Source organism: Etheostoma cragini, chromosome 13 (assembly GCF_013103735.1).
Source record: "Etheostoma cragini isolate CJK2018 chromosome 13, CSU_Ecrag_1.0, whole genome shotgun sequence".
Classification (NCBI taxonomy): Eukaryota; Metazoa; Chordata; class Actinopteri; order Perciformes; family Percidae; genus Etheostoma; species Etheostoma cragini.
The window spans coordinates 10,650,426-10,674,868 of record NC_048419.1 but is presented as its reverse complement, the minus strand read 5'-3'; the positions used below and the strand labels follow the sequence as shown (position 1 = coordinate 10,674,868).

Sequence of the window (24,443 nt, the reverse complement as noted above, 5' to 3'; positions counted from 1 at the left end):
ATAAATATGCATTCATCCTTAAGGAGGTTTTAGTTATTTTGGTAAGGACTAAACACCACACTGTAAACATTCTCTATTACAGGTAAAAGCCCTGTTTTGAAAATGTTTAGTAAAAGTATTTTAGTATAATCTGGAAAATATGATTTCATTAAATAAAATTATAATTAATTCAGAAACATGGCTCCTGTGATGGTTAAATTATTAGACCATTATTACTCATAATGTGTGAGCAACATTTTAGCACTAATTTGAATCTATAACAGTGCATCATATTTTACAGGTTTTTTATGTAAAACCCTAATTGGTAATGTAACTAGTTACTAACAAATAAATGCAGTGGAGAGAAAAAAGTAAACTATTTTCCATTATTATCGTTATTATTATTATTATCATTCTTAAAAGGTCTTTCTAAAATGAACAATTCAACTTAGCCCAATTTATGTCTAAAATATTATTCCCATTTTTCTACATTTCCCTATACAATTTGTATTTAATAAAACGTTAAATTCGCTAAAAGAGCCTCTCCTGTTTACTCAGTTAATACAGTCTTCTTGACGGATCTACAGGATGCACATTCCTGCTCTTTCTAATTCCCCATTCTGTGGTAGTGTCTTCCTTATGGTATCTTCTACAGGGAACACACTGGGCGAACAGCTCATACATATCGTGTTATTAACGTTCAGGGCCCCTCTTCTCCTGTTTACATACACTGCCCTCTGTTGGCTTGATCCTGACACTACACTAGTGCTATGAATCTGTTAGGAGTCACTCTATTTTGTGTTTTGGAAGCAGGGTGGTACGTTCTGAAGCTTTGGGGCTGTGCTTTGAAATGTATCATGCTTTATTTCCCGCCTGTTTGTGATGCTTTCTTGTCTTACGAGGCAGTGGCGGAGAGAGTGAACGGTAGAGCAATAGATAAATGAGGACAAGTAGAAAGGACCCTTAGGCGCGTTTCTTTATCCTGTTCAGAATTCAGCATTAACATGGACTGAAAGGATTTCTCCGCGCTTCACCATTCAAACACAGCTGAGAGGCACAATGACATCTCGAGTGAGCGAGAGAGAGAGAGAGTGTGTGTGTGTGTGTGTGTGTGTTTGTGTGTGTGTGTGTGTGTGTGTGAGAGAGAGAGCGAGAGAGTGAACTGTCACGATAAATTACTATCAAGACACTAAATCTGATCTCACTTAGGCAACTGCCCTGGAGGTCTTCGAGGGACGGTAGATGGGCTGGCTTCAAATCCAATCCAATAAAGCAATAGTAGCGAGTATTCAACCTCTGACATTTTCTGGCTCTGACAACCTATTAGCAGCTTTAATAAAATAATTGATGACAAATAATCACACTTGTTCCACACTATGCGGAAGAAAAGACTGATCTGTATGTAACAGGGAGCAGGAGATTTCAGGGTGATCTTAGTAAAGTGTGTGACACCTTGAGCTCCTCTAGTGCTCCCCTGCAGTGGTTCACAACATTATTTTTGCGACGTACAGTACACCACGTCCCTGTCAGATTAGCTCAAACACCCCTTCATCAACACCAAACCTCATGTAGCAACTGTTTTGATTTGAATTGATTTTTAATTTGGGTGGTGTTTAACCCTGTTGTTTATGTAAAAGGGAATATTGTTGCACTCATTTTTCCATGCAAGACAGTAACCCTTTTGATAGTAATCCATTAATTCTTTTGACACCTCTTTTGACTTGCAAATTAGTTTTAACGCGGTCTCAATCACAGCATGGGATGTTAAGGTGCTACACGTGACTTAGCTTGGTTGGAAGCATGTCCTGTGAAGTTGGTTTATAATAAATCTCAGCCAACTTGTAATCCTTTTTGTGTGTATATTTTAACACACATATGCGGATACATGTTTTTGTCACATCCTTATATGTAATTTTTGTAATTATCTGTGCTACATTCTTTTTAATAAATGGCTTTAATGTATAATTGATTTTGTTGTCAATTAATGTTGGTTAACCTGGTTATAACTGTAAAGGTCTAAGCTTGTGGTTTGTTTAAAAAGATGTAAAACACAGATGCTGTGTGTCTAACCGCTGCCTCTGGCCCGGTCCAGCTCGTAGTGATGGTGGTCTCTCTGATCCGATGCCGCGGCGGTGGCAGCCAGGATAGCATGAAGCCCGCTGTCCCTGGGTAGCGTGAAGCTGCGGGGTTTCCCTCCCGCATCTGAATCAATGCTGGACCTGAGGGGCAGAGGCAGGGCTCTGTACTGTTCTTGCAGCAGACTGCGCTGTGTTGGCAAGGTAGACTGCCTGCGGTACTCGATCGCATGTTGGTCTCTGTCCTCAGAAAGCAGGTTCTCCTCCACCGGAAACGTCTGGAGGTAGTGCATCCTCGCTTTGCTCTCCATCTGGTCCTGCCACGAGTTTCGGTGGATGTTCGTCTTCTGCCCGGGGGAGGTGCCGTTTTTGTTGCTGCTGATGCCGTCCTGAGGCTCGGAGTGGAACTCGTCATGAGAGGAGCGCGACTGAAACGTGTCGGAGGAGGAGAGGTGGCCCCGTTTTGGTTCCAGGTAGGGACTCACCTAAACACAAGGTTAGCAGGTAAAAAAACAAGAAGTTTGCCACAAATATATCCACTTAACTATACGTTGACAGACTCACTGAGGATGCTCTGGGATAGGTGTCATAAGGTGGTGGTGGACTGTCCTGTTTTGTCATCGAAGGCATCTCCATGTCCTCATGATCACTCTCACTCCAGTAATCTGTCATGAACAAACATATTGAGTCATGTTCTATTTTTCTATAGCAGACAATTACAATCTTCCCAGCTACACTTCAGGAGCTGAGCTTAGAGAGGCTGAGAGATTACATGTTTGTAGTTGATACAAATAATACATATGCAGAATTCATGATAGGTTTAGCTTTTGAACTATTGCATCAGGTCAGAAAGATCAGTTCTGCCCATTAATGAGCTGTTTTGACAGGTGTAGCTGCAGTGTAGGTGTGGTGTAAGAGGGATTTAAGTCCAGGTCTGACTAACTTTTGAGGCTGAACATGGAGACGGATGAATCTAATGATGTAAGTACTTCCTGTTGAAACTCCTGGGGGTGTTAAGGGTCTAATTTAGCAACTTGTCTAGCAGGAAAGAAGCCCCTTCCTCATAAAACAGACGACAACCCGGATCTCACCCGCCCACCTTTGCAAGATATCTATGTAGGCTCCTCTAAATAGAACAAGGGTTGGTAAAAAAATTCTGTCCATTTGTGTGAAGCCAAGGAACACCAGAATATGAAAATAACAAGCACGCCTTCAGCCCCTAAAAATAGCATTTATATTCAGCACTAAGCAGAGACGTTAGAATCAGATGTGACGTGAAACCGGGGAGAGGAGTTGAAAAAGCCACTGATGTAAAACTAAGATTTATTTATTGAATTCTCTGGAAAATGACTGCTTTGAACCTGTGATATGGAATTAAAACCTTGCCAAGGGAAGAATAGGCCAAATAATTATCAATGCATTCGTCATTACTTATTTATATATGATTTCTCAAACATGGTGTTTTATGTAAGTGTTCTTTGCAGAACCGTGACTAATCTCACCTTGGTCCTGGCGAATTTTCTCCTGCTCGGAGTAGCCTGCCACTGCCATACTGAGACGACTCAGCCACCTGTTGGGGAGAATAACAGTCATGGCGCACAGCAGCTTGACATCCAATAAAATATCTTGTGCTGTGTGTGTGTGTGTGTGTGTATAAGTGTCCCTTTTTGACCAATCACCTTACAAAACTGCTTTGTTCAAGGAGAGTGGGCAGTCTGGTGTAAGGATTCAATATCCGATCAGCAGGGGTATAAATGTGGTTGCAAATGTGGGATTGGGGGAGTTTACAGCATGACTGTCATAGTCTCATTAACTCACCGGGACATGTCGTCTACATTTTCCGCCGCAAAGTAGAAGGTCTTTATCTTCGGATGGCAAGCCTTGAAAGCACTGAAAGAGAACCGAAGGTATATTTATTCATATGTAAAAACAACAACGGTGATGTAAAGTGCACATTAACATATAAATCACACTCTCAAACACACACACACACACACACACAAAACAGCAAGACTGCATTATAAGATAAACAGCTCTGCTTATTTTCAGGAGCTGAACGCAAGTCTGAGTCTATTAAGAGTGTGTGAATGTGCATGTGATGGCTTTTAATCTATTAGTGCTAACAGCTATTTGCCACAAAGTATACTCTGTAACGGTATCACGTTCATTATTTAAACTGTATTGAACTGTCTATGTGTAATTTGCAAGATTGTTCTTTGGTTTCCCTGGAAATTGAATCAAAGCAAGATGTGTTCTTTATTCATAACCAGACCAGATTTACAACTGCTGATCTAAAGATTTAAATTAGTTTTTTTCTTAAAACGTCTACATCGGCTAGCTATAAAGGTTCCTGTAGATTTTTCCTTGTGCTATGCAGTTGTTTTCTTTTGGGTGGGTTCCCGTTTTGTTTGTATCGTGCATCTGCATGCACAATACCTTGAATATAAAAACAAAATCAGCTTTGCAAATGTTTTATGAGGAAGAAAATGCATTCTTTACATTTTTTCTTAAAGATACACACAACATGGGTGGGGTGGCGCTGAATATGCATATCTCCACTATGTTACAACCTCTCCATTTTACTAAACCTTTTCCATTAACATTCATTGTCAACAAATGATCAGCCCTCCCTCTAGATACTGTCCTCAGGTCCAAAAAGGACTAGAATTAGTTAAAATATCACTGATGAAATGTGATCTACACACTTCTTCTTTCACATTTTTGTCTACTTACTTTTTATAGATATATTTTATAACATTATTGCATCATGTATTGGTAATTTCAATCTTCTAACTCCACTACTATTAGCATTGCTGCTACATAATCTATATCAGTTGTTTAATCATCATCATAGATTTGGGTTAAAATTCTATACAAAATATAATAAATGTGCCATAAATGTGTGCATTTGCTGTCCTCCTGTCAGCATACTAATATGTTGCTGGTGCAAGGTGTGTGTGCATGTGCATATTGGTTGTGAGTCAAGCGTGCTCTGTAATTGTCCTTTTTACATTGTCAGTCCCGTAAATTATTTAACATATATGCCAATGTTCTCCCTGCCAAGAACCAATTTTACCGATTTTATATCACTATGCAACATGACTCTGCTGTCAGCTTTGTGAATTGTAGTCAAGAAATTTGTACCTATGTTTTGTCCAATTTTGAGGCTAAACAGAAAAGCAATGCAAATCTAAGGAGCTTGATCGTGGATCAGTACTCACTACTTCCTTCTGCATTCAGTGGCACGGTCGATCTTGAACTCTGGAAGACTGACAAAGCCCTCTGCCTTCTCATCCTGCAACGAGCAGCAAAAGCACAGTTAAATTTGAAGTGCCACATAATGAATAAAGGCTTAATAGTGTGTGTTGCACTTTTGGGAAAAACAAAATCGTATTCACCTCCTCGTTCATGTACCAGTACAGACATGTGTCTTTCAGTATAAACCAGTACTTCTTCCACTTCTGCGAAAAATAGGTTTTAGCATCTTTCTTTTTCCACAGCCAGCCCTCACAGTCCCCTTGACCCAAGTCTCTGCAGGAAATCCGCCGCTTGCTGAATGAAGACATAGGACTTCCAGCTGCAGGCGCCAGCAAGGGAGCAGAACAGACAAAGGATTCAAAAAAACACTCCCCGAAAAACACCTGCTCATGTCTGGGTATGATTACATCGGAGCACTAAAACTCTAAAACAAGAGCTCGTACCTTTACTCTTCTTCTTTGACCTTGACATCAGTGAGGAGCGTTCAAACACCTGCATAGTAAACAACAATGATGTCATGCAGAGAATCCCAATTTTTATTTAACTATTATTTGACTATAACTCCTTGATTGAGTCTCTGAAATATTGTAAAGGGGACAAAATTTATATCTGCAGTTGAATTACATGAATATTTAAAGCTGTGAATGTTGAAATGTTAATGCTTGTAGAAATGCAATGAGATGATAAGTTGCCTTGTCACTTACTAATGTCTGTATTTGTTTGTTATATATTGCTGTTTTATACATTTTGTAAAAATAAAAAAAAAATCAGCAATAAAAAAAGCTCCCACTTCTAAAGTGGCTTACAACAACAACAAAAGGATTTTCACAGACATAAGGGACTGACATGGTAAAGGGAGGCAGAGTCAGAGCTGGATGTGGACAGGGAGACTTCCATCTGGAGGGCGGGGACAAGCGTGTACTGGGTGGGGCTGGCTCCTCGCTCCGTCTTCCTCCTGTTTTGACTCAGGCTGCGTCCCAGCAGGAAGTCTTCCCCCGGGGTTTTATCTTCACTCGCAAAACGAAGCAGGGAATTCTCTGCAGGGACACAACAGTGGCAAACTCAGTGCCACACACACACACTTTCCTTTAAAAATCGATCATTTACAAACTTAATGACCTGCACAGTTCAACAGAATGCTTCTGAATTACATGATGCCTCTCCATTTTAGTAAGATCATTTGTCAATTAACTGCTTCAATCTAGACTATGGACTTTTAACCACATATTAGTTGCCACAACAGTTCACAACATTGATCATAAACTTTTATGTAATCTACTTTAAGACCAGTCAGGTTAAAAGGTGCTCTAAGTGATGTCACATTGTTGTCACATACAGCAAACATCTCCTCACAATTTGCGAGCTGCCTGTCCCCAGAACACACTGTAGACCCTGGGCTGTCTACAGAGACGGCGTTTTTTTACAAACGGCAACAAAAACAAAACGTGTCCACCTGCACCACGAAGCTACACCAACAGTGTTCCGGCATTCCAGCCAATAACCGACAAGAAGGATTTGGGGGTGGGGGTAGGGGGGGTTAGTGCATGGAAGCGCAGAAGGGAGGGGACGAGATGAGGATGAGGGAGGGGGAAGGTAGTGTTATTTTGTTTGAAAATACTTTGAATGTCACTGAGAAGTAATGTCACCCAACGCTGCTTACAGCACATTTAACGATGTGCTTGTCTGAGGTAAGTGAATGCTGATGTTTCAAAAGACCACCTACAGAAGAATGCGGATTTTGGACGAAGAAGCCCTCAAAACTTCCAAACACTGTCTCATGTAGATAAATATAGTACAATCAGCTTTTGTTAAAGCCCAAAGGAGCAACATATCACCAACAATCCCCAGAGGAAACAAACACATCACTCAAGTCTTTCTTTGAGACTGAAATAAATTCAGTCTCCTCCCACTCCATTTGCCACTCCAGATATATCTCTACAGTTGCCAAAGCAACAGAGAGAAACGACAAAGCTGAGAGTGAGAACGAGAGGAATGAAGGGAAAAAAGGAGCAGTGATAGATTGTGAACACATGGAGGAGATAGAGGCACAAACAGATATCCAGCATGTTATCAGTTTTGACAGGCCAGCTCATCCTTCTACTTTTTGGCTCAGAGATCTGAGTGAGGATATTATGAGATATCCACCCACTCACCTTAGCTCTCTCTGTCCCTCTCCGTGTCCCTCCTTTCTCTGCCTCCCTTCCTTTTTCTCTCTCCCACTGCCTCCCACTCACCTCTCCTGCTCTCTCTCTTCAGCTTGGCCAGGTCTTCGTTGTCTCCCACCCAGTTGTATTCTACCGGCATTGAGATGGGCCTGAGCCTGCCTGGAGCAAGGAGGCGCATTGAACGTCAATATTACACACCTGCCCACACACACATCAAACAGCCGCAGACGTCTCAAAAAAAATCTCAAAAGCATACAAACGTCACATTCGTAGGGCTTTGGGCTCTTGGCTCTCACAATAACAGCAGCGAGGCATCGGATGAGGCAGAGGTCTTACCATAGGTGGGAGTACTTCCCCTGCAGACTGATGACACCTCTTGGTTCTGGTCATACTCGTAACAATACAGTATGGCATCTTCCTCCACAAGAGGAAATCTCCGCCGACACTCGTGGTCCAGGTAGGAGTTTGGTGACTCAGATCCCTCTGAGACATGGACATCCGATTGGGGATCATCACCCGACAGATTTCCCTTGTCATCTCTGTGGTAACGAAAAGTCATTTAAACATCAGTGAAGATCTGGACTAATATGGGAGAAAAAACAGAAGCAATGCCATCATCAGAATATACTGTAGGATTAATATGTGTAAACTCTCAAAAAACAGCCCCGTTTTTAGTTTGAAAGATAAAGCTGGCGATATTCTATATATTTGTTGTCTCAGTACTGGCTCGCTTCTCCAGCCTGTCTGTGGCTCTCAGCCCCAAGCCCACTCAAAAAAGACTTGCAAAGCCAACTTTTTTACATTTTAACCCGTGCATTGTTCACATCCATGCTAGCTACAGTAGCTGTCTTCTTATTTCACTGCCTTTATGGGTGCAATGCTACACTTTGTGTCTCACCAACTGTCAGTCAGTGAAGTACTCTGAAATCAATAGCATGAATTTGTATGGAGTGTGCTCATTTCTGTGCATGTGTCCTTGTGCAGGATACAAACAGAGACAGTTTAGAACCAAAACAATAATTTCCTGTACCTGTGTCACGTGGGTTTCGCCACTGCCACGCCTGTTTAGGAGATCAGCAGCAGGTCCCGAGTGTATTACACAGATTATGACTGGTTCTTTGACCCCTCGGTCACCAAATAAATATTGGACGCATTGTTTTTACAACCCACATAACTCCCGGACATCCTGACACTAAAATGGCCATTTGGATGGACAATTCCGGAGAAAATTAACCTACATTATAATAAATTATGCATTTAGGAGACAGGAAGTGTGTACCGTTTCGTACCATTGGCGCAGTGTGTAATGCACTCTCTTTAGTTACAGAGAATCTTTGATACAAACAAAACGGGGTCCCACTTGTAAAAACATTGCTCCACAGCACTACTAGTGTTCAAAGACTCCACAGGGGACCTGTATTTGGTGAAGCATGCACTACTGCTGAACTTTGTGTTTCATGTGTAAATGTGAGTTCACCTGGGGGTGTAGGGTTCTGCTGGAGGAGGGGGGATGTAGAGGTCCTGCAGGGCACAGCTATTCCTCCTGGATGGAGTACTTAAAGTGCTGGTAGGTGTGGCAACACTGCTGCTGGGGCTCTGTGGGAAGATTGGCTGTGTATGAGTGTGTGTGTGAGTGTATATGTGTGTGAGCATGTGCGAAAGAGAGAGAGACAGGCAGACAGAGAGAAAGAGAGGGGGAAAGGAACAGTTACAGGGATTGACACATAGACATTTTGGAGTTCCCAGCAGTCCAGTCAGTTAGTCGTCAGCGACCATTTGTTCGGTTCAGACTGTGCTGCTGAGCATCTCAACCGTGAAAGGAGCAGTGGACGGTACGTTTCGGATGCTCCAGTCTTTACTAGTGCACACAAGATGACGGGTTGGTGTGCAGTATCGTTGTCCCTTTCATTCAGGTCAAGGAAAATCTGGTCATAGCCTACATAATTTTTCCTTTTTTTACCTTCTAGTCACGTTACGATTTCATCAGCTTAGCTCAAATAGTCAAAGAGATCCAATCAAAAGATACCAGTTTTGCAGTGAATCCCAAAAAAAACTTATTAAATGAGTAAGAACGGACATTCTTTCAACATTAGAGTTTAATTTGTCACTGCTCAAACTATGCTAATATGTTGCGTAACTCACAGCTGACTAATATCTGAGATGTATTATGGGGAGATGTGCATCATCATAAGACCATTATGTGTGTCAGAGCTACTGCAGGGCTTCCACAGCACACTGCACTTTTTAATAACTCAACAGACTACCTTGACATTGTTAATTTGAGTCACATCTCAGAGCAGAAAAAAATTGTTTCTATGTTCTTTTTTTGTCTTTTCTGTCCTTAAAAATGCCAGCAGGAGAGCAAATTTGATTTAGGTGGAGAAGAAGAAGAATGAGAGTGTGATGTGAAGGGGGAGGAGGCTGTGCAGGACTGCGCTTCAGGGCCTCGAGGGGGAGAAAACGTTTTCTCTGGCCTAGGACTCAAAGAAAGGCTGGGCTACATTAATACACATTCCTCCCATTTCCAGCCATTCTGGCTCAGGCACACAAGCCTAATAATGTGGTTGCTTTGGCCGAAGTAGGACAACATATGCCACTGAGGTCGAGTTGTGAATGAATGTTGCTGGAACGTCCAACCAATTAGTAACGAGGTGTGCTAAAGAAGGTGGATGCAAGAAAAAAAAAAGGCCAAAGCAACACTATATCTCTAAAAATGATACCTTTTACAAAGTTAATGTTTGTGTCCGGGATCTTGTTTTAGATGACAACCTATTGTAAAACCACTACTTTAATTCAACATCATTCTCACTATGTACTCTTACATTTTAGTAATTTAGGTGCTGGTCCATGATTTTGGTGTCTAATGTCCAGGGTCCGTGCAGTCTCATTTTGAACAGACAGAAGAACAGAGATATACATATACAAATACACATACAAATACATATCTACTCACAAACAGGCATACAAAAATATATCTGTGTAGGATGAAAGTAGTCATCATACTTGGAGAGCCAAGGGTTTCCATCTCATGTTCTTGAGCAGAGCAGGGGTTGACGTGAGTGTGCTCTGTGGGCGTTTCTTCAGTGTCAGGGTGACACCTGCAGGGTCCCCACGCAGCAAGTTCACCAAGTTCTTCAGCTGCCAGCCCACCTAGCAAACAACAACAGCATGGTAAGGATTTCCTCACACAGGCATCCCCATGACTCAGACAATAGAAATAGTAAGCTGATATTTTAATAAGAACATCCAGTTAATGAATAGCACACATGGTTTGGATGGCTTTTCTTTGCGCCTAACCTACTTCAGTGTTATTATGGCTGTTATGTCTAGAATACGCGCTGATCCTGATGGTTGAAAACTCTGGCACAGCCTCTGATGTTCATGTTGACAAAGATAGTAAATGCGAAGTTGGATGCCAAAGGGCATCTTGTACACCTCCGGTGGTATTAATCTGAAAGCGCTGTCATGATGTGGTAAACCCTGATGCTGTGTGTTATGAACAGCTGCATGCCTTGTAAATAGTCTTTAACCCAGTTTTGATGACACTTGGCACAAGAAACATCCCTCCCAGAGAAGCAGTCTGCAGCTGAAACAAATATGCCTGGTCCAGTTTGGGGAGGAAATATCCTGTCTTGCTTGGGCTCACTGCACCAGGTTTCATTACATCTTGCGTATTCCAAGCAGCCTGAGAAAAGCCTGGCATTTTTAGCCACTGACCTAGCAATCCCTTTGTTCCTTTACAAGTAATTTTTTACCTTGACAGCCACTACACAGATATGTATCACATAGAAAGTGTATTAAAGAGACAGACAGGTTGAAACAGATGCTTTTATATTCCAAAGCATGCTTTATTCTATGATTAAAAAAAGAAGATTTTTTTGCTGTGTCTGTCCCAAAAAATGTGTTTATTTAAAGCAGTTCAACCCCCCGATTTGCTGTATGATGTTTGATGTAGCTTTTTTTCTCCAGCTATCTACTGCTTTGCCTTGGTAAATAATTGTGATAATAAAAAGGTGTTTCTTATGAACCATCATGACACTGGTTTCTTCTTTTTGTCTCAATTCCTTGAGGGGAACACTCTCCAGTGTTAAAATGTACTGTCTCTTTTTCATGTGTGTGAATCCTTCCCCATTTATTGACCTACACCAGAAATTCAATCTATTCTTCGCTGTCTGAAGTTATTTATGTCTGACATGCTGCCTTATTCTTTTTACAGCCTTTCAATCTTGTGCACAATAGCACCACATAATTTGCTATTTCTTTATTCTACATGTGTCATGAAAACTCAATTTTAATTACAAGGCCGCTTTAGCCTCGGAGGATTTTTCCTTCATTACTTTCCTTTGGTTGGTGTAACTCCTTCACCTCAGCAGCCATTGTTTGGGTTCTCGTGGAGAAGAATGTTACAATCCAATGATCTTTTGTCTCTTACTGCTGGACTTCTCCCAGCTGCATTAATTATAGATCCCTGAAATGTTTCAAGGATCTATTCTTACTATTTGTTTGTTTTTTAACCTTGAGGTTTGTCTCTTGAGCCTGAAGACACTTTTCCTTGCTTTACTTTTAGGACTTTTTCAGTACTTTTCTGTCCTCTGGTTTATAAAGTTCTTGTGGAACTGATAGTGTAAACAATCCTCCCACCACAGATACATCTAGTTCAATGCAGCACCGCCTTATATCTCCAAAGGTTTCATCGTGGCTAATGCATACCCCCAATGCAATGGGATGTTCATTAAGAAAAAACACCCCACCAGCAGGAAGATGTTTCATTCACTATCACCTTCATGGCAGCATTTACCTATGAGCTCCATACTATGTACTAATAATAAACAGTAAATACAACAAACTATTCTTCATTTTATACTTTTTTTTCCAGGTAATACACAAGAAATTAACAAACATGAGAGGACACAAGAAATTCCAACTGATGTCACTCAAGCTGTTAATTTGAAATGCTGTTGCCAATCAATTGAAGAAAAGCCAAATGCTTCATGAAATGCAAAGGAGTAATTAACACTAAACTATGCTTCCCAGCATTCACACCAAAATCAACTCTGTATTTGCACTTATTCACTATAAAAATTGGCTGCATTTAGTGGGTGTGTTGACTGACTGAAATGAACCTGACTTGCGCTGTGTAATTATCTTCTTGCTGTTGCACACAATAGTAGCAATTCTTTTCAACAAAGACTGTTATATTTAAATTGTGCACCACTTGACGTTTCTGCTTTAATTTCTACAGAATATATAATATTGTGTTGCTAAACAGCAATAGGCAGTTTCTGTAGTTTTGTCTCTTATCAAAAACAAAGGAAAGGGGAAGGGTGTGTAGCCACAGTCACAGCGCACCACCTCCCTATCTCTGCAGCTCTTAGCATTGCTGTTATAGTTTCAGACTGCCAGCGGACTTCCTTTGAAAGACTGAGCTCTTCTCTCATTTCATCTGTGTGCAAATGCTAAAGATAAGCCCTTATGTTTTCTCACCCTGCAGTTTTTCTGAATCATGGTTGCAGCTGTTGCCGTGGTCCTGCTAGGCACCCTGCAATGCCCTGCTAGGCCCTGATACAGTATATCCAGCTACACCCTGCTACGTCATTCTATGCCTTGCTACACTCATTTATGCCCTGCCACGCCATGAACTACTTCAACAACTATTATTTCTAGTCATATTTAATTTATATTTATTGTGACTGTATTGCCTCTGTTCATCATACCCTCCACCAGCACTGGCATATAACTGCCCACCAAGAGCCTGGGTCTGACCAAGGTTTCTCCCTAAAAGGAAGTTTCCTCACCACTCAAAGTTTCTGCCTAAAAGGGAGTTTTTCCTCGCCACTGTCACTGAAAATGCTTTCTCTTGTGGGAATTACTGGAATTGTTGGGGCTTTGTATATTTTAGAGTGTGGTCTAGACCTACTCTACCTGTAAAGTGTTTTGAGATAACTCTTGTTATGATTTCACAACTAAAATTGAAATTGAAATTACAGCCCGACACATATACAACAGGTCCAGTAGTGCTGTAACAGGGCTCACTGTGGATGTGGTGCAACACAGAAAACACATTCACAGCATAAACAAATCTCAGGGGAAATACGTTGGTGTACAAAACAAGCCTGTGTGTACAAAACAGACATTTGCAGAAAGTAATCTGCAAATACAAAATGCACCTAAAAAAAATTCATATTCAAATTCAGAAAGCCAGTGTGGAAACACATAAAAATAAACCAGTGGACTTACCACTGTCTGAAGATTGACCTGAATGACTTCATCTCCAGCATGGATTTTCTTACAGCGGTCAGCCAGAGACTGATGGACAGAGGGACAGTGGAGTCATAACTGCCGCTCTATTTCACTGTCATGGCATGAGCTTACTGTGATACAACCATAAGTAAATCCTAACTCTACATATTACACGTGAGCAGTGAGGCCAAGATCTGCAAAAGTGAACACAAAAAGGCTTGTACTTACTCCTTCTGTTGTCCCTGTGATTACATGTAAACCATCATAGGTTGATTTGATATACATGCCCTGTGGGAAGAGAGCACAAATATAGTATTATAGTAGTAATATATATATATATAAATATATAAGTGAGTATTATATTTAAAAGCAAACTCTAACGTAAGGCTCCTTTAACACATGCATCTTGACTCAGCCGCCTGAAGTACAGACCTGGTTTGTTGTATATCTGTCACTCTCGGCATTTGTTTTAATCTGCTTAAAGTGCAAAATTGGTCGGAGTTTGGATTTATCTCAATTATTTTTTAAGAGCAGTGAAAGACTTTTCATGTTGTGCTCAATATTGCCTTATCAGACAAATGTCAAAACGATTGCAGGATGGTCTTTAAATATCATATGGGAATACTTTTGAAACATACCGTACATGGCACCATCTAAATTAATGTAATTTAATCTTTTTTTTCTACTCTGACGTTCTTAGCACTTTTCAGATGTTTTCTATTTTGTAAAATGTATTACTTTGAAGCTAAATGTATTTTAATGTATTTTCTTCTTTTATGCCCTCTTAAACATGTTAGATGTCCTTTTGTATCTAGAAAGGCGTCCACCAAAAAAACTGTGTTATTATTATCATCATCAGTTTCCCTCACAATGTTACTTTAAGCAGATTGAATCAAACATGGATGATTATGTATCTGCAAACAACGTTCCTCTGATGCAGAACAGCTACATGTTTTTACTAAAAAGGGGTCTAAAGGGCATTACAAAGAAACATACACACAAACAAATATTTGGACACAGACACGGACACACACGGCCACACACACACTTTCAAGATGAGTATAAGAGGTTTATTTTTAGGCCACTGGGTCCACTGTTGTGTTCAGGTTTTACCGAACGGATGAGAGAACGTGCATGCCCCTTGCTAGCATTTGCGTGGGGGTGGGGATTTTACTGTGGCCCCAAGCAGGGCGCTTGTGCCCGAGTGTAGGTCAGTGCGAAGATGGAGTCTACTAAAGTGGCGGCAAAAGTAAGTGTCTTCTCTGCTACTAAACACAGTATCAGTTTGACCCCAAAGTAAGTGCATAGACAGAGTACAATCTGTGAATTTTATTTAATCTTATATTTTTGTCATTTCAACACGACCATGTTCATTTAATGTGGCTTTTTATCAGCTGACTCATATGCCCATAAGCTCAGCAAAACCCAGTTTTGTGACAGTGAGCACCATTAGATGCTGGACAAGCAGCAGCACACAGTTTTACTTCAATGTTCCTTCTATTTTGAAATATAAAACGATACCATGTTTCATGGTTAAAGTGCTAATATAAAAATTCAACAGCCACAAGTCTTTCCAGACAAAGTCCTGGATACTGTGGTTAACTGGATATCAACCTTTAACAGCAGATTCTTGGTATCAACCTCAGTAACAGTTTTTTACTGCAATGTATTAATGCTGTGAGCACCACAAATTAAAATTCCTTCACCAACAATGCATTGAGGTTAAAACTATTTTGTATTAATAATCATCCGTTACATTCAAACCATTGCCAAATGAGTTGATACAAAGCTAATTAAGACTATCAGCTCAAATAAAACTCTCTCTGTATTTTTCAGTATGGCTCTGTTTGCAAAATTGTGTCGTCAGGCAGCATTAGTGCGCAGAAGCTTGAACAAAAACTAGCGTTCAGCTTTGGATACGAACAAGACATAAAAAAACATGATGATTACTTCTTCCGAACAGTTCATGTTTTTTTAAATCATCCATGTCCTTGATTCGACGGGGAAAGGCTACTAGCAGCTGAGTAGAGGAGGGGTGGGGATGGTGCTTGCGTCATGTGGATGCACGGACAATGTTTTAGTCATTACTTAAAATTCTTCATAGGGTCGACAGAAACTACACACTATAGCTTTAGGGCCAGACATGTCAGGCTAAAATATAGTTTTTCATGCACTGTTCCAATTTTAAGATCTTGGACTGATTTGCTTCCATAACATGTCTTTCAGACTAGTGGGAATAAAACAATCAAAATAGATATTTAAGTGTTTATTTTATTAAACTTCTATTTGCGTCTGTAGAATTCTCCTAAGGTTATAGGGGATAAATATATACACACATGAACATACACACACACACACACACACACACACACAAAAACACACAGTTTATGCTTATATCCTGCACTGCTCCCCCATCTGTCACTCAGAGTGGCCACGTCCTTAATTATGCAGAGCTTTAAGCGTGAATCTAATAATAATAATAATTCTGGTGCGTTTATAAAAAAAAATCCCCCCCACTCACAGTTGTCATGAAGGGTTAACTTAGCTTTAGAGACTATAAGCGTTTTTGTACCAGGCAGTAAACATGTTTAATTCTGCTGTAAAGTTAGGAGTTTTAACATGCTGTACAGGGATTGTCTTGCTTTTGGAGCCTGCCTCAAGTAGCCACTCAAGAAAATGCAATCTCCGAAATGTGTGTATTTTTCAGCATTGGAGGTGGCTGCTTGTTTTTTTTCCCCCACACTAATCTTTAGAATTTTATTCCTATCAATATTTTGGAGGTTTCCACAAACTTTTTTTTTCAAGTGAATAGCCTGTGTGCTTGGTCCCTTCATGGTCCCAAAACACCTCCAGAAGAAAGAGTAAAAAGATAAATGATGGTAGAACTGGAGCCATCAAATCTGGCAAGATTAGTATTAGTGATTTAGCAACTGAATAAGATATTTTTTGCAGTGAGTGAGATGCATGCTACAAGATAATTTGCACATGCCATATTTGAACCAAAATGAGTCAATATGCTGTCAAAAATCATGCTGCTGCGATGTCTGTAATTAGTACGTTTCACCATCATCAACCAGCACTATTAGTAGTTTTGTACTTTACGTTTTTGGTATCTTTTTCCAGTGTTCATTTCATCAAACCTGGAAAACAATTTAACATCTTGATGTTTTAAGCATATTAAACCGTACTCAAGTGTAATGAAAAGTACATTATAAACCTGTGTGGGGTATTGGGCTTGTATGCTTCTTACATATTGTTGTGTTCACCAATAAAGAAAGTTTTTACGATGTATGGCTGTTGACTCAATTCATTAGCTCTCGCTACCTTTGGTAACCTTTTTAGTTTAAAGGCTGCTAAATTACATACAGGCTGCAAGGCCAAAAAAGGCAATATGTATGATTTTTCTAAAAAGTTATAACTTGGTATGTAATAACTACCAGTATACTATAACGAAACAAGCCACACTACACATACAAGACATGTAAAAGATAATTGCAGTAAAATTGCTTAGTATAACTTTCTTTTAATTTTCTATGTGGTATTTCTTATAAATGCACACATACAATTAACAGGCCACACGAAGGTAATTACATTTAGTAGTGATATTCCTTGCCTTTGATTTGGAAACTAGTTAGTAAGAAGTAGGCTTTAGTACAATTGTGGCGTAAAATATTACTCTGTAACTACTAGTTATCATATTATCTTCTTAAGTCACAACCCAGTAAATTTATATATATATAAAACCCTCTTACAATTACTGTAATTGCAATACAATTACTACCAAAACGTTGTTTTTATCTCAATCTTAGTTGCTGACTAACTGCTCAGTTATGCACTACCACCATTTCCCATTAAATCTACATTACTGGGTAAATGTTCAGTTATTTTTTGCAATAACTATGTAAGCTGCCTGTAATGAAATACTGGGTAGGATGACCGATGACAAACTTACAAAGAATTAGCATGGTTCTTAAAGTCTGATTGAGGGATAGTCTTACCAGTCCTTCAGTGGATTTGATGTTGGCTAGCTGCACAACCTCCAAATGTGCAGCCTGGGACACCATGGGATCGGAGGACAGAGAGATAATGTGGTCGCACACTTCAGACAGAGTTTTACACTGGGGAGGACATATTAGGGGTGAGTACAACCTCAAAGTGTGCACATTATAGCTTAATTTACATTCAATCCAATGTAAAAGAAATGTCATCAACTCACCACATTCAGGATTTTGTTTTCTGTTTCGTACACAGAGCAGTCCTATAGGGAACATTTAGAGAGCACTGTTACCTTAAGAGAATGTGTCAAAATGGAGTTATTATTGGCATTTCTGCTGAAGGTGGATATAAGCAAAAACCGAACAGCTTGGCACCTATAACCCCCAACACTCCCACACAGGCATGCACAAACACAAAACAAATGAATCACCAATGCGGAGGCACGTCTCTCTCCCCTCTCTTTCACTCTGCCAGTCTTTCTCTCTCCCTTCAACTCTCCCTCTTTCACTCCCACCTTCAATTTTTGTTGAAAGTTGAATTTGTTTTTACAATTTTAAATTTTCCCTCAACTCCATGTCAACATTATCCCCACAGAGACCTCCAAAAACCTATGAAGCATCACCTCTCTCATTATTTACTGATCTGATTACTTTGACAATTACACCAATATTGATATCTGAAGAACATTTTATCTGATTTGCAGTGTCTTTACTTTTGAAAATATCTGAATATTGGATTATGTCACGGTATGAAGGCTTTTTTATGTCGGACTGACAGTAAAACTAGAACATTTTGCAATAAAAGAATGAAGTTCTCATTCTCGTATCATAGACATAACATAGATATTTTAACAGTTGCAAAGCCTTTTGTTCTTAATGTATATCTTTCGTTGTTTTACTCATGTTAAAATATGTATATAGATGCAATTTGTGCAAAGAATAGCAGTTGGGTTAAGGTATTAAAGGCAAGTAGATTCAACGTGTATTTAGAATTTATTCATTCATTGGGATACAAACCTTACTGAGGTGTATATTAATACATTATACAATCAATTTACCTGTTGTACAATTGTAGTGAGCTCAAGACACAGCTGAATCACGTTATTTCTAGTCACGGAGTAATCTGCCACTGCAGCAAATGGAGACCTGAAAAAGAAGGAGCACCTGGAATGAACCATTAGATCATTCTTCCTTTGAGACAAAATAGTTGGTAAATCTGTTGGTACATTTCCACACACACAGATGTGTCCACCAGCACACACACAAACGCATTTCGTTCTATCCACTTTTTTTTTAAAGGATGTAAAGTAAGATTTAGATCTGGATGTTCCTTAAATGCACAGTGTATCGTTGTCCTTAAAAACAATGATGTAAATGAACAACATAAAGTGGCTAATACACATTCAGTATATATAAAAACAGCACCTTTATTCATACATGATTAAGGCCAAGGTTCAATAAATATGAATTGTTAAACGTTCCTCACTAATACATACTGTACACCTAAAAACATATTCCTGTCATTTCTCCATCCTTTTTAACAATGATGCATTTAAACATAAAAATTAAACATTGGTTTATTGCTGTTGGATGCTGTCTGCTTTGAACACACACGTTCACACGGGCCCACCCACACAGAGACACAAAGGGATAGAGCAACATATAAATAGACTTGCTCAGTGCCTTTTTAGCCACCCTGTCAAAGTCTACTTATATAGGGACTTTGTGCATCTTTTCTTGTCAGTTGATTGATCAAGGGCATAACAATAAAAACAAAATGTGGTAAAAACACACTGGAATCCCCAAAAGAGACTACATGAACCAATGCATGATGCCAGATACATAAGATGTTGTTGTTCCTTTTAGAAGCCAATTTTGTCATTGATTCACTGCACTTTATTTTGTAAAAATGTCCAATCCATGTCTCTATCTATGATTCACTTCAGGGCTTTCAATCAAAGTGGTGCTAAAGTTGAGACTATATGAGTCACTACCAGCCCTGCTACTGTAACAGAACTTCAAAAACTAAATGGAAAACATTGTGGGTGAATGTCTCAGTGAGTGTGTGTGTGTGTGTGTGTGTGTGTGTGTGTGTGTGTGTGTGTGTGTGTGTGTGTGTGAACATGCATGTAAGTGTGTATCCAAGTGTATACATACATACACATGGGTTTTAACATGATTAAATGTATTACAGGTGCATCTTTTTGCAAATCTCACCTGTCCAGCCACGCCAGAAGGCTTTTGGCTGCAGCAATCAGGTCGACCACAGAGGTAAGAAAGTCATTGGGAAGCTTTTGGGTGGCTCGGCCATCGTAATGGCCGCTGCGCCTTCTGCCTGTGATGAAGTTCTGCAGATTCTTGGCAGATGCGTTGAGCTTATGAGAAAGAGTCTTCAGATTCTCAGTCTCCAGCCCGTAATTCTAAAAGGAGAGAGGAAATTAACTCACTCTGTTTGACCAGTTTGCCAGTGTTTGTTTTAGCTGGGATGCACTCCAAGAATTTCTCCAGTGTGGAGGCTGAAACTGATTGTTGTCATGACATTGCTCTCTGAATTAAAAAAAGACCACTGAGGGGGAGAGGAGCCAACCTTGTCACAATACAGAAGATGCTGCCCTATGACAAACACAAAAAGGGATGAAACCCCTGACCCACCCACCCAGCCGCGCTCCTGTCCATCTGTCACGTTGCATCATGAGGAATAGCGGAACACCCATTACCCCCGTACGCCAAACTGCACGTGAAGACCAATATGGGCCTCTGTCAGAGTTTCTTGGGAGGGGAGATTGCGGCAGGAGGGCCACTAATCATAGTCAATACAGCAGTGCCCGAGAGACTTAAAACTAAATCCCAGTTACATAAGGAGCTTTGGGGCTGAAGCAAGAACCCCCGTGCAGTGATGCAGGATGAGAGGACTTTAGATTCAGATTGCATCTGTGACCTCAGTCCATTAAATCTCCATCCAGTCTCTTGAGCTAACACATACCCATCTTCATCTCTATTTCACCCTCGCTCCTTTATTCCTACTCCTCATACATCCTTCACAATCTTCTCCTTTTCTATTTCCTCAGTCAAAATGTTCACCTTAAACATCACCACCAAAGTGGGGCTTAGTATTGACATACTGTACATGTATACTATATTTTTAAACCTTAATTAGATAACATACGAATTCTGAACTTTTGTGAGACTGATTAATGCCTAAATCAACTAACAAACACCCCAAACTATAAATAAGCAAATAAATATATAACACATCAATAAATAATTACATAAACAATGAATGAAAAGTGTTCCAGAGTTAAGACATCCTCTCTTCCAAAAATCATGTGTTTTTGGCTGGATGGGTTTGTTATATTAGTCTATTTGTTATTGTTAATCCACACAAGATAGTTGACAGTTGAAAAATATCTTTCGCAGATGCCCTTTTTAAACACAGCACACATACATTTTTAGGGGGTAGCACAGGGTCAACCATGGTCCAGCGTCCTGTGGAGCAACTGGGTTGGGGGTTTGGGGCCTTGTTCCAGGGCACCTCAGCAGTACCCAGGAGGTGAACTGGCACCTCTCTATCTGCCACTCCATACAAGATATTTGGTCTATATGGGTCCATAGACTGAGCTACTGCCGCCTACTGTGTTTCAATGGAGGAAGAGACTCTCCTGAACAGGAAGTAGCATCTTTCTTGGTTTATCTTAGGTCATTGGGATCCTGCTGACCTGCATCACAAGGTAACACAGGTCTGAGGTGGCTTAAGTGACATATAGAGTGAGTGTTACTAGCTGTATACATTTTGGGATTTTACCACTTCAGCAGCACATTAGTCCGATCTGCAGAGCAGCAGTCGTATCACGCTTAAACACACAAAACCTATGTTTCTGAGAATAAGACCAGAGGAGGCTATAATCCATGACAGCACTGATGACAGCTGTAAGATTTCCTGTAGAGGATATTTTGATCTCTGGTAGATTTGCTGTGAAAAATTGAGGCCTTAAGCATTTTCCTAATCAAAATTCACCTAATTCTGAAATGACTGGCTTTGTTACCTAATTAACAAACTTAAGGAATAATAACTTTATGGAAAATTACAGCATCATAATTATCAATTTGAAATCTCACATATCCAAAATGTCTAAATTGACTAAAAAAACAACTTTATTTTCTAGTTTGACAACACAACATTGTTGGGTTTAATCCAGGGATCTTTTGAAAAGCAGAGGAAGCATCAAATGCTCCAACAGCATGGGTCTGGACTCTTTGAGGTGACAGTATAGAGAGTAGTGGGAAGCGAGCGTGGGAAGCTTGGACTCACCAAAGCACAAAGTAAGTCCACAGCCTCCAGTATGAGCTCCTGGTGGCCGATTCTGGACACTCCCAAATCCTCCAGCTCTTGGTGGGTGATACGAAGCAGCTGGTCCCCCCCTACTTTCTCCCTCTCGAAAGTCTTGATGTACTGCTGCAGGCAGTCATCCAGGCCTGGGGGATTCACACAGGAAAGCTTTGAGTACAGCGCGACAACATAAACATTTTGTTTGCTGGAGGCATCAGATTTTCTGATGTATTATGAAATCTCAATTTGATATCGCTTTTCTTGCCTCTTCTTCTTGCAATGTTAATCTGTAAAGTGTGAAAACAGGTTGTATTAAGTGTGAAATGCTCCGTGTCAAGCAAGAATTCTGACAGATTCCTCCTCCTCCTCAACAGTCCTGAGATGTAGTTTGAGCTTTAAACTAGAAAAAAGCTTTCAACTAAAAAGGGGTTGCGTGTGTGTGCTCAGCTTGTGTTACATCTTTTACTGCTGCTGCAGGTGTGAAGTCTTACAGTGAAGCAGTCGAAGAGCAGCAGACTAAAACAAACTGTCTCCATACATTTTTAACCTTATCAACGGAGCATTCAAACTGTACTGCGTTAACACATACACTAATACAGTGTGTACCTGTTATTTGCACACAAAGTGGTATTTATGTCAGAAGCACTGTATTAGACTGCATTATTAATGTGTGTTAATCGTTGTGTGTCCACCGTGTATTCTTAGCTTCCTACCACTGTCCTAATGATGTAAAATTATCTAGAAACAATGTACATTGTGTGTTGTGAATAGCAAATTTATTTACTCTGTAATTACATTTTGATTTGATAATTGAGTTTTTGACTGTTTTTTTTAATTTTTTATTTAAAGAAATTTTTAAGGCTTTTATAGGCTTTTTATAAGAGCAGCTGAGGAGATGACACCCAGCAAACTACGGGGTGAGCTAGAGGTTGCTCCTGACTATACACATTTATCGTCTTTCATATACTGTTTAGTAAATAACTAATTTAAGGGCAGCTAATATTTTTTATTAGCGAAAATTGCGCTAGTGATTTTCTCATTTAATCGTTTGGTCTATAAAATGTCAGAAAATTGTGAAAGAGCCCAAGGTATGTCTTTATTTTGCATGTTTTAGTTGACAACTGTCAAAAAACACAGATATTCATTACAGTCTTGCAGACTTATATGATTATTAAAATAGTCGACAATTACAATTCTCAAATTATTTCATTTCCAACACATTTATGTACGTATTTAGTCTAAATCATAGGAGACTGTCACCTTTGTATGTTATTGCACACACACACACACACACACACACACACACACACACACACACACACACACACACACAGCTCATCTCTTCTTCTCATCGCTGCAGACCAATCACATACATGCGTCTCAGTGCTGGACCTAAACCTGATCAAGCATTCAGATCGGGTTTAGCTGGCAGCTAAACAGTGGAGAGGAAACATAGGGAGTTTCATGGTTTTGCATACAATTTAAAGGCTTAACTAATCACCCTATTAACCAAGTTAATTGAGACTCATTGTGTCAATGAAGTATTCCCCATGTTGCCATAGAAACCCTGAAGCAGGGTTTTGGCAGGGATTCTCCCTGACCGCAGGACCAACTAAAGAAATACGTGAAGAGAGGACATGGTGCTTTTCAAAAAGTGAGGGTATGAGACATCTTGCTTTCATAATCAAGGTCATTACCTACTTACTCCCATGGGATTTTACATGTTTATGTCAAGCATCATGAAGCACTATTTTGATAGGTATAAATGAAATGGGAGAGTTAAGACACCAAACGTAACACTAACACGCTGTAAATGCTAGAGATGTTCCGATACTCCATAAAACGCTAGTATCGGTATTGGGAAGTAATGGAGTTTATGCACCAATTCAATACTACGTAATAAAGCCCTAAAGAAAATCTACGTTAAAGTAGTTTAGTTATATTCTTTTTTCCGTTATAACTGACTGTGAAACTGGATAACAATAAAAGAACGTTCAGTGGCATTCAATGTTTGTGTTTGTTCATGTTTCACAAGGAGTTTAACCTGATGTGAAATCCAATCACATCCTTACAGGGATAGTAGTATACAGCTGTTAAAACACAGTAAAATATATGACACACTGGTATCTGATCGGTATCAGCCGATACACAAGTTCAGGTATCAGAATCGGTATTGAGAAGCAAAATGGTATTGGACCATCTCTAGTTTCATGTTTCAAACGGAAACCCCATATTTGGGTCATACTTGTCCTCTTCTGGTTGTATAACTGTGTAATAGAGAGCCCCTCTAGATGGAGTATACTTCACTGATCAGACTAAATAATCTCCGTTACATCAATTTTCGTGTCAATGTGATGTACGGGTCAGATTAAGAGGCAGGCTGAAGAGAAATTAAAAGCGCAGC

General features: G+C 39.9%; 1 protein-coding gene across 6 annotated transcripts in view; it reads right to left on the bottom strand.

The window, feature by feature from the left end:
• The window catches only part of LOC117955835 (connector enhancer of kinase suppressor of ras 2-like), a 29,137-nt gene that overhangs the window by 1,853 nt on the left and 2,841 nt on the right, over window positions 1-24,443 (bottom strand). The window contains exons 2-20 of one of the 6 annotated variants that reach the window (XM_034890565.1): window positions 22,022-22,185; window positions 19,930-20,132; window positions 18,771-18,876; window positions 17,934-17,975; window positions 17,716-17,835; window positions 13,946-14,005; window positions 13,715-13,783; window positions 10,481-10,627; window positions 8,955-9,073; window positions 7,814-8,016; window positions 7,547-7,636; window positions 6,159-6,349; window positions 5,756-5,804; window positions 5,453-5,631; window positions 5,276-5,349; window positions 3,873-3,944; window positions 3,557-3,624; window positions 2,619-2,719; window positions 2,050-2,539 (exon numbers count right to left, since the gene is read on the bottom strand). In XM_034890565.1, the coding sequence (XP_034746456.1) occupies window positions 2,050-2,539; window positions 2,619-2,719; window positions 3,557-3,624; window positions 3,873-3,944; window positions 5,276-5,349; window positions 5,453-5,631; window positions 5,756-5,804; window positions 6,159-6,349; window positions 7,547-7,636; window positions 7,814-8,016; window positions 8,955-9,073; window positions 10,481-10,627; window positions 13,715-13,783; window positions 13,946-14,005; window positions 17,716-17,835; window positions 17,934-17,975; window positions 18,771-18,876; window positions 19,930-20,132; window positions 22,022-22,185 (2,547 nt within the window). Of the gene's footprint in view, window positions 1-2,049; window positions 2,540-2,618; window positions 2,720-3,556; window positions 3,625-3,872; window positions 3,945-5,275; window positions 5,350-5,452; window positions 5,632-5,755; window positions 5,805-6,158; window positions 6,350-7,546; window positions 7,637-7,813; window positions 8,017-8,954; window positions 9,089-10,480; window positions 10,628-13,714; window positions 13,784-13,945; window positions 14,006-17,715; window positions 17,836-17,933; window positions 17,976-18,770; window positions 18,877-19,929; window positions 20,133-22,021; window positions 22,186-24,443 lie in introns of all 6 variants that reach the window. The other 5 variants (XM_034890567.1, XM_034890564.1, XM_034890566.1 and 2 more) reach the window with 5 other exon arrangements.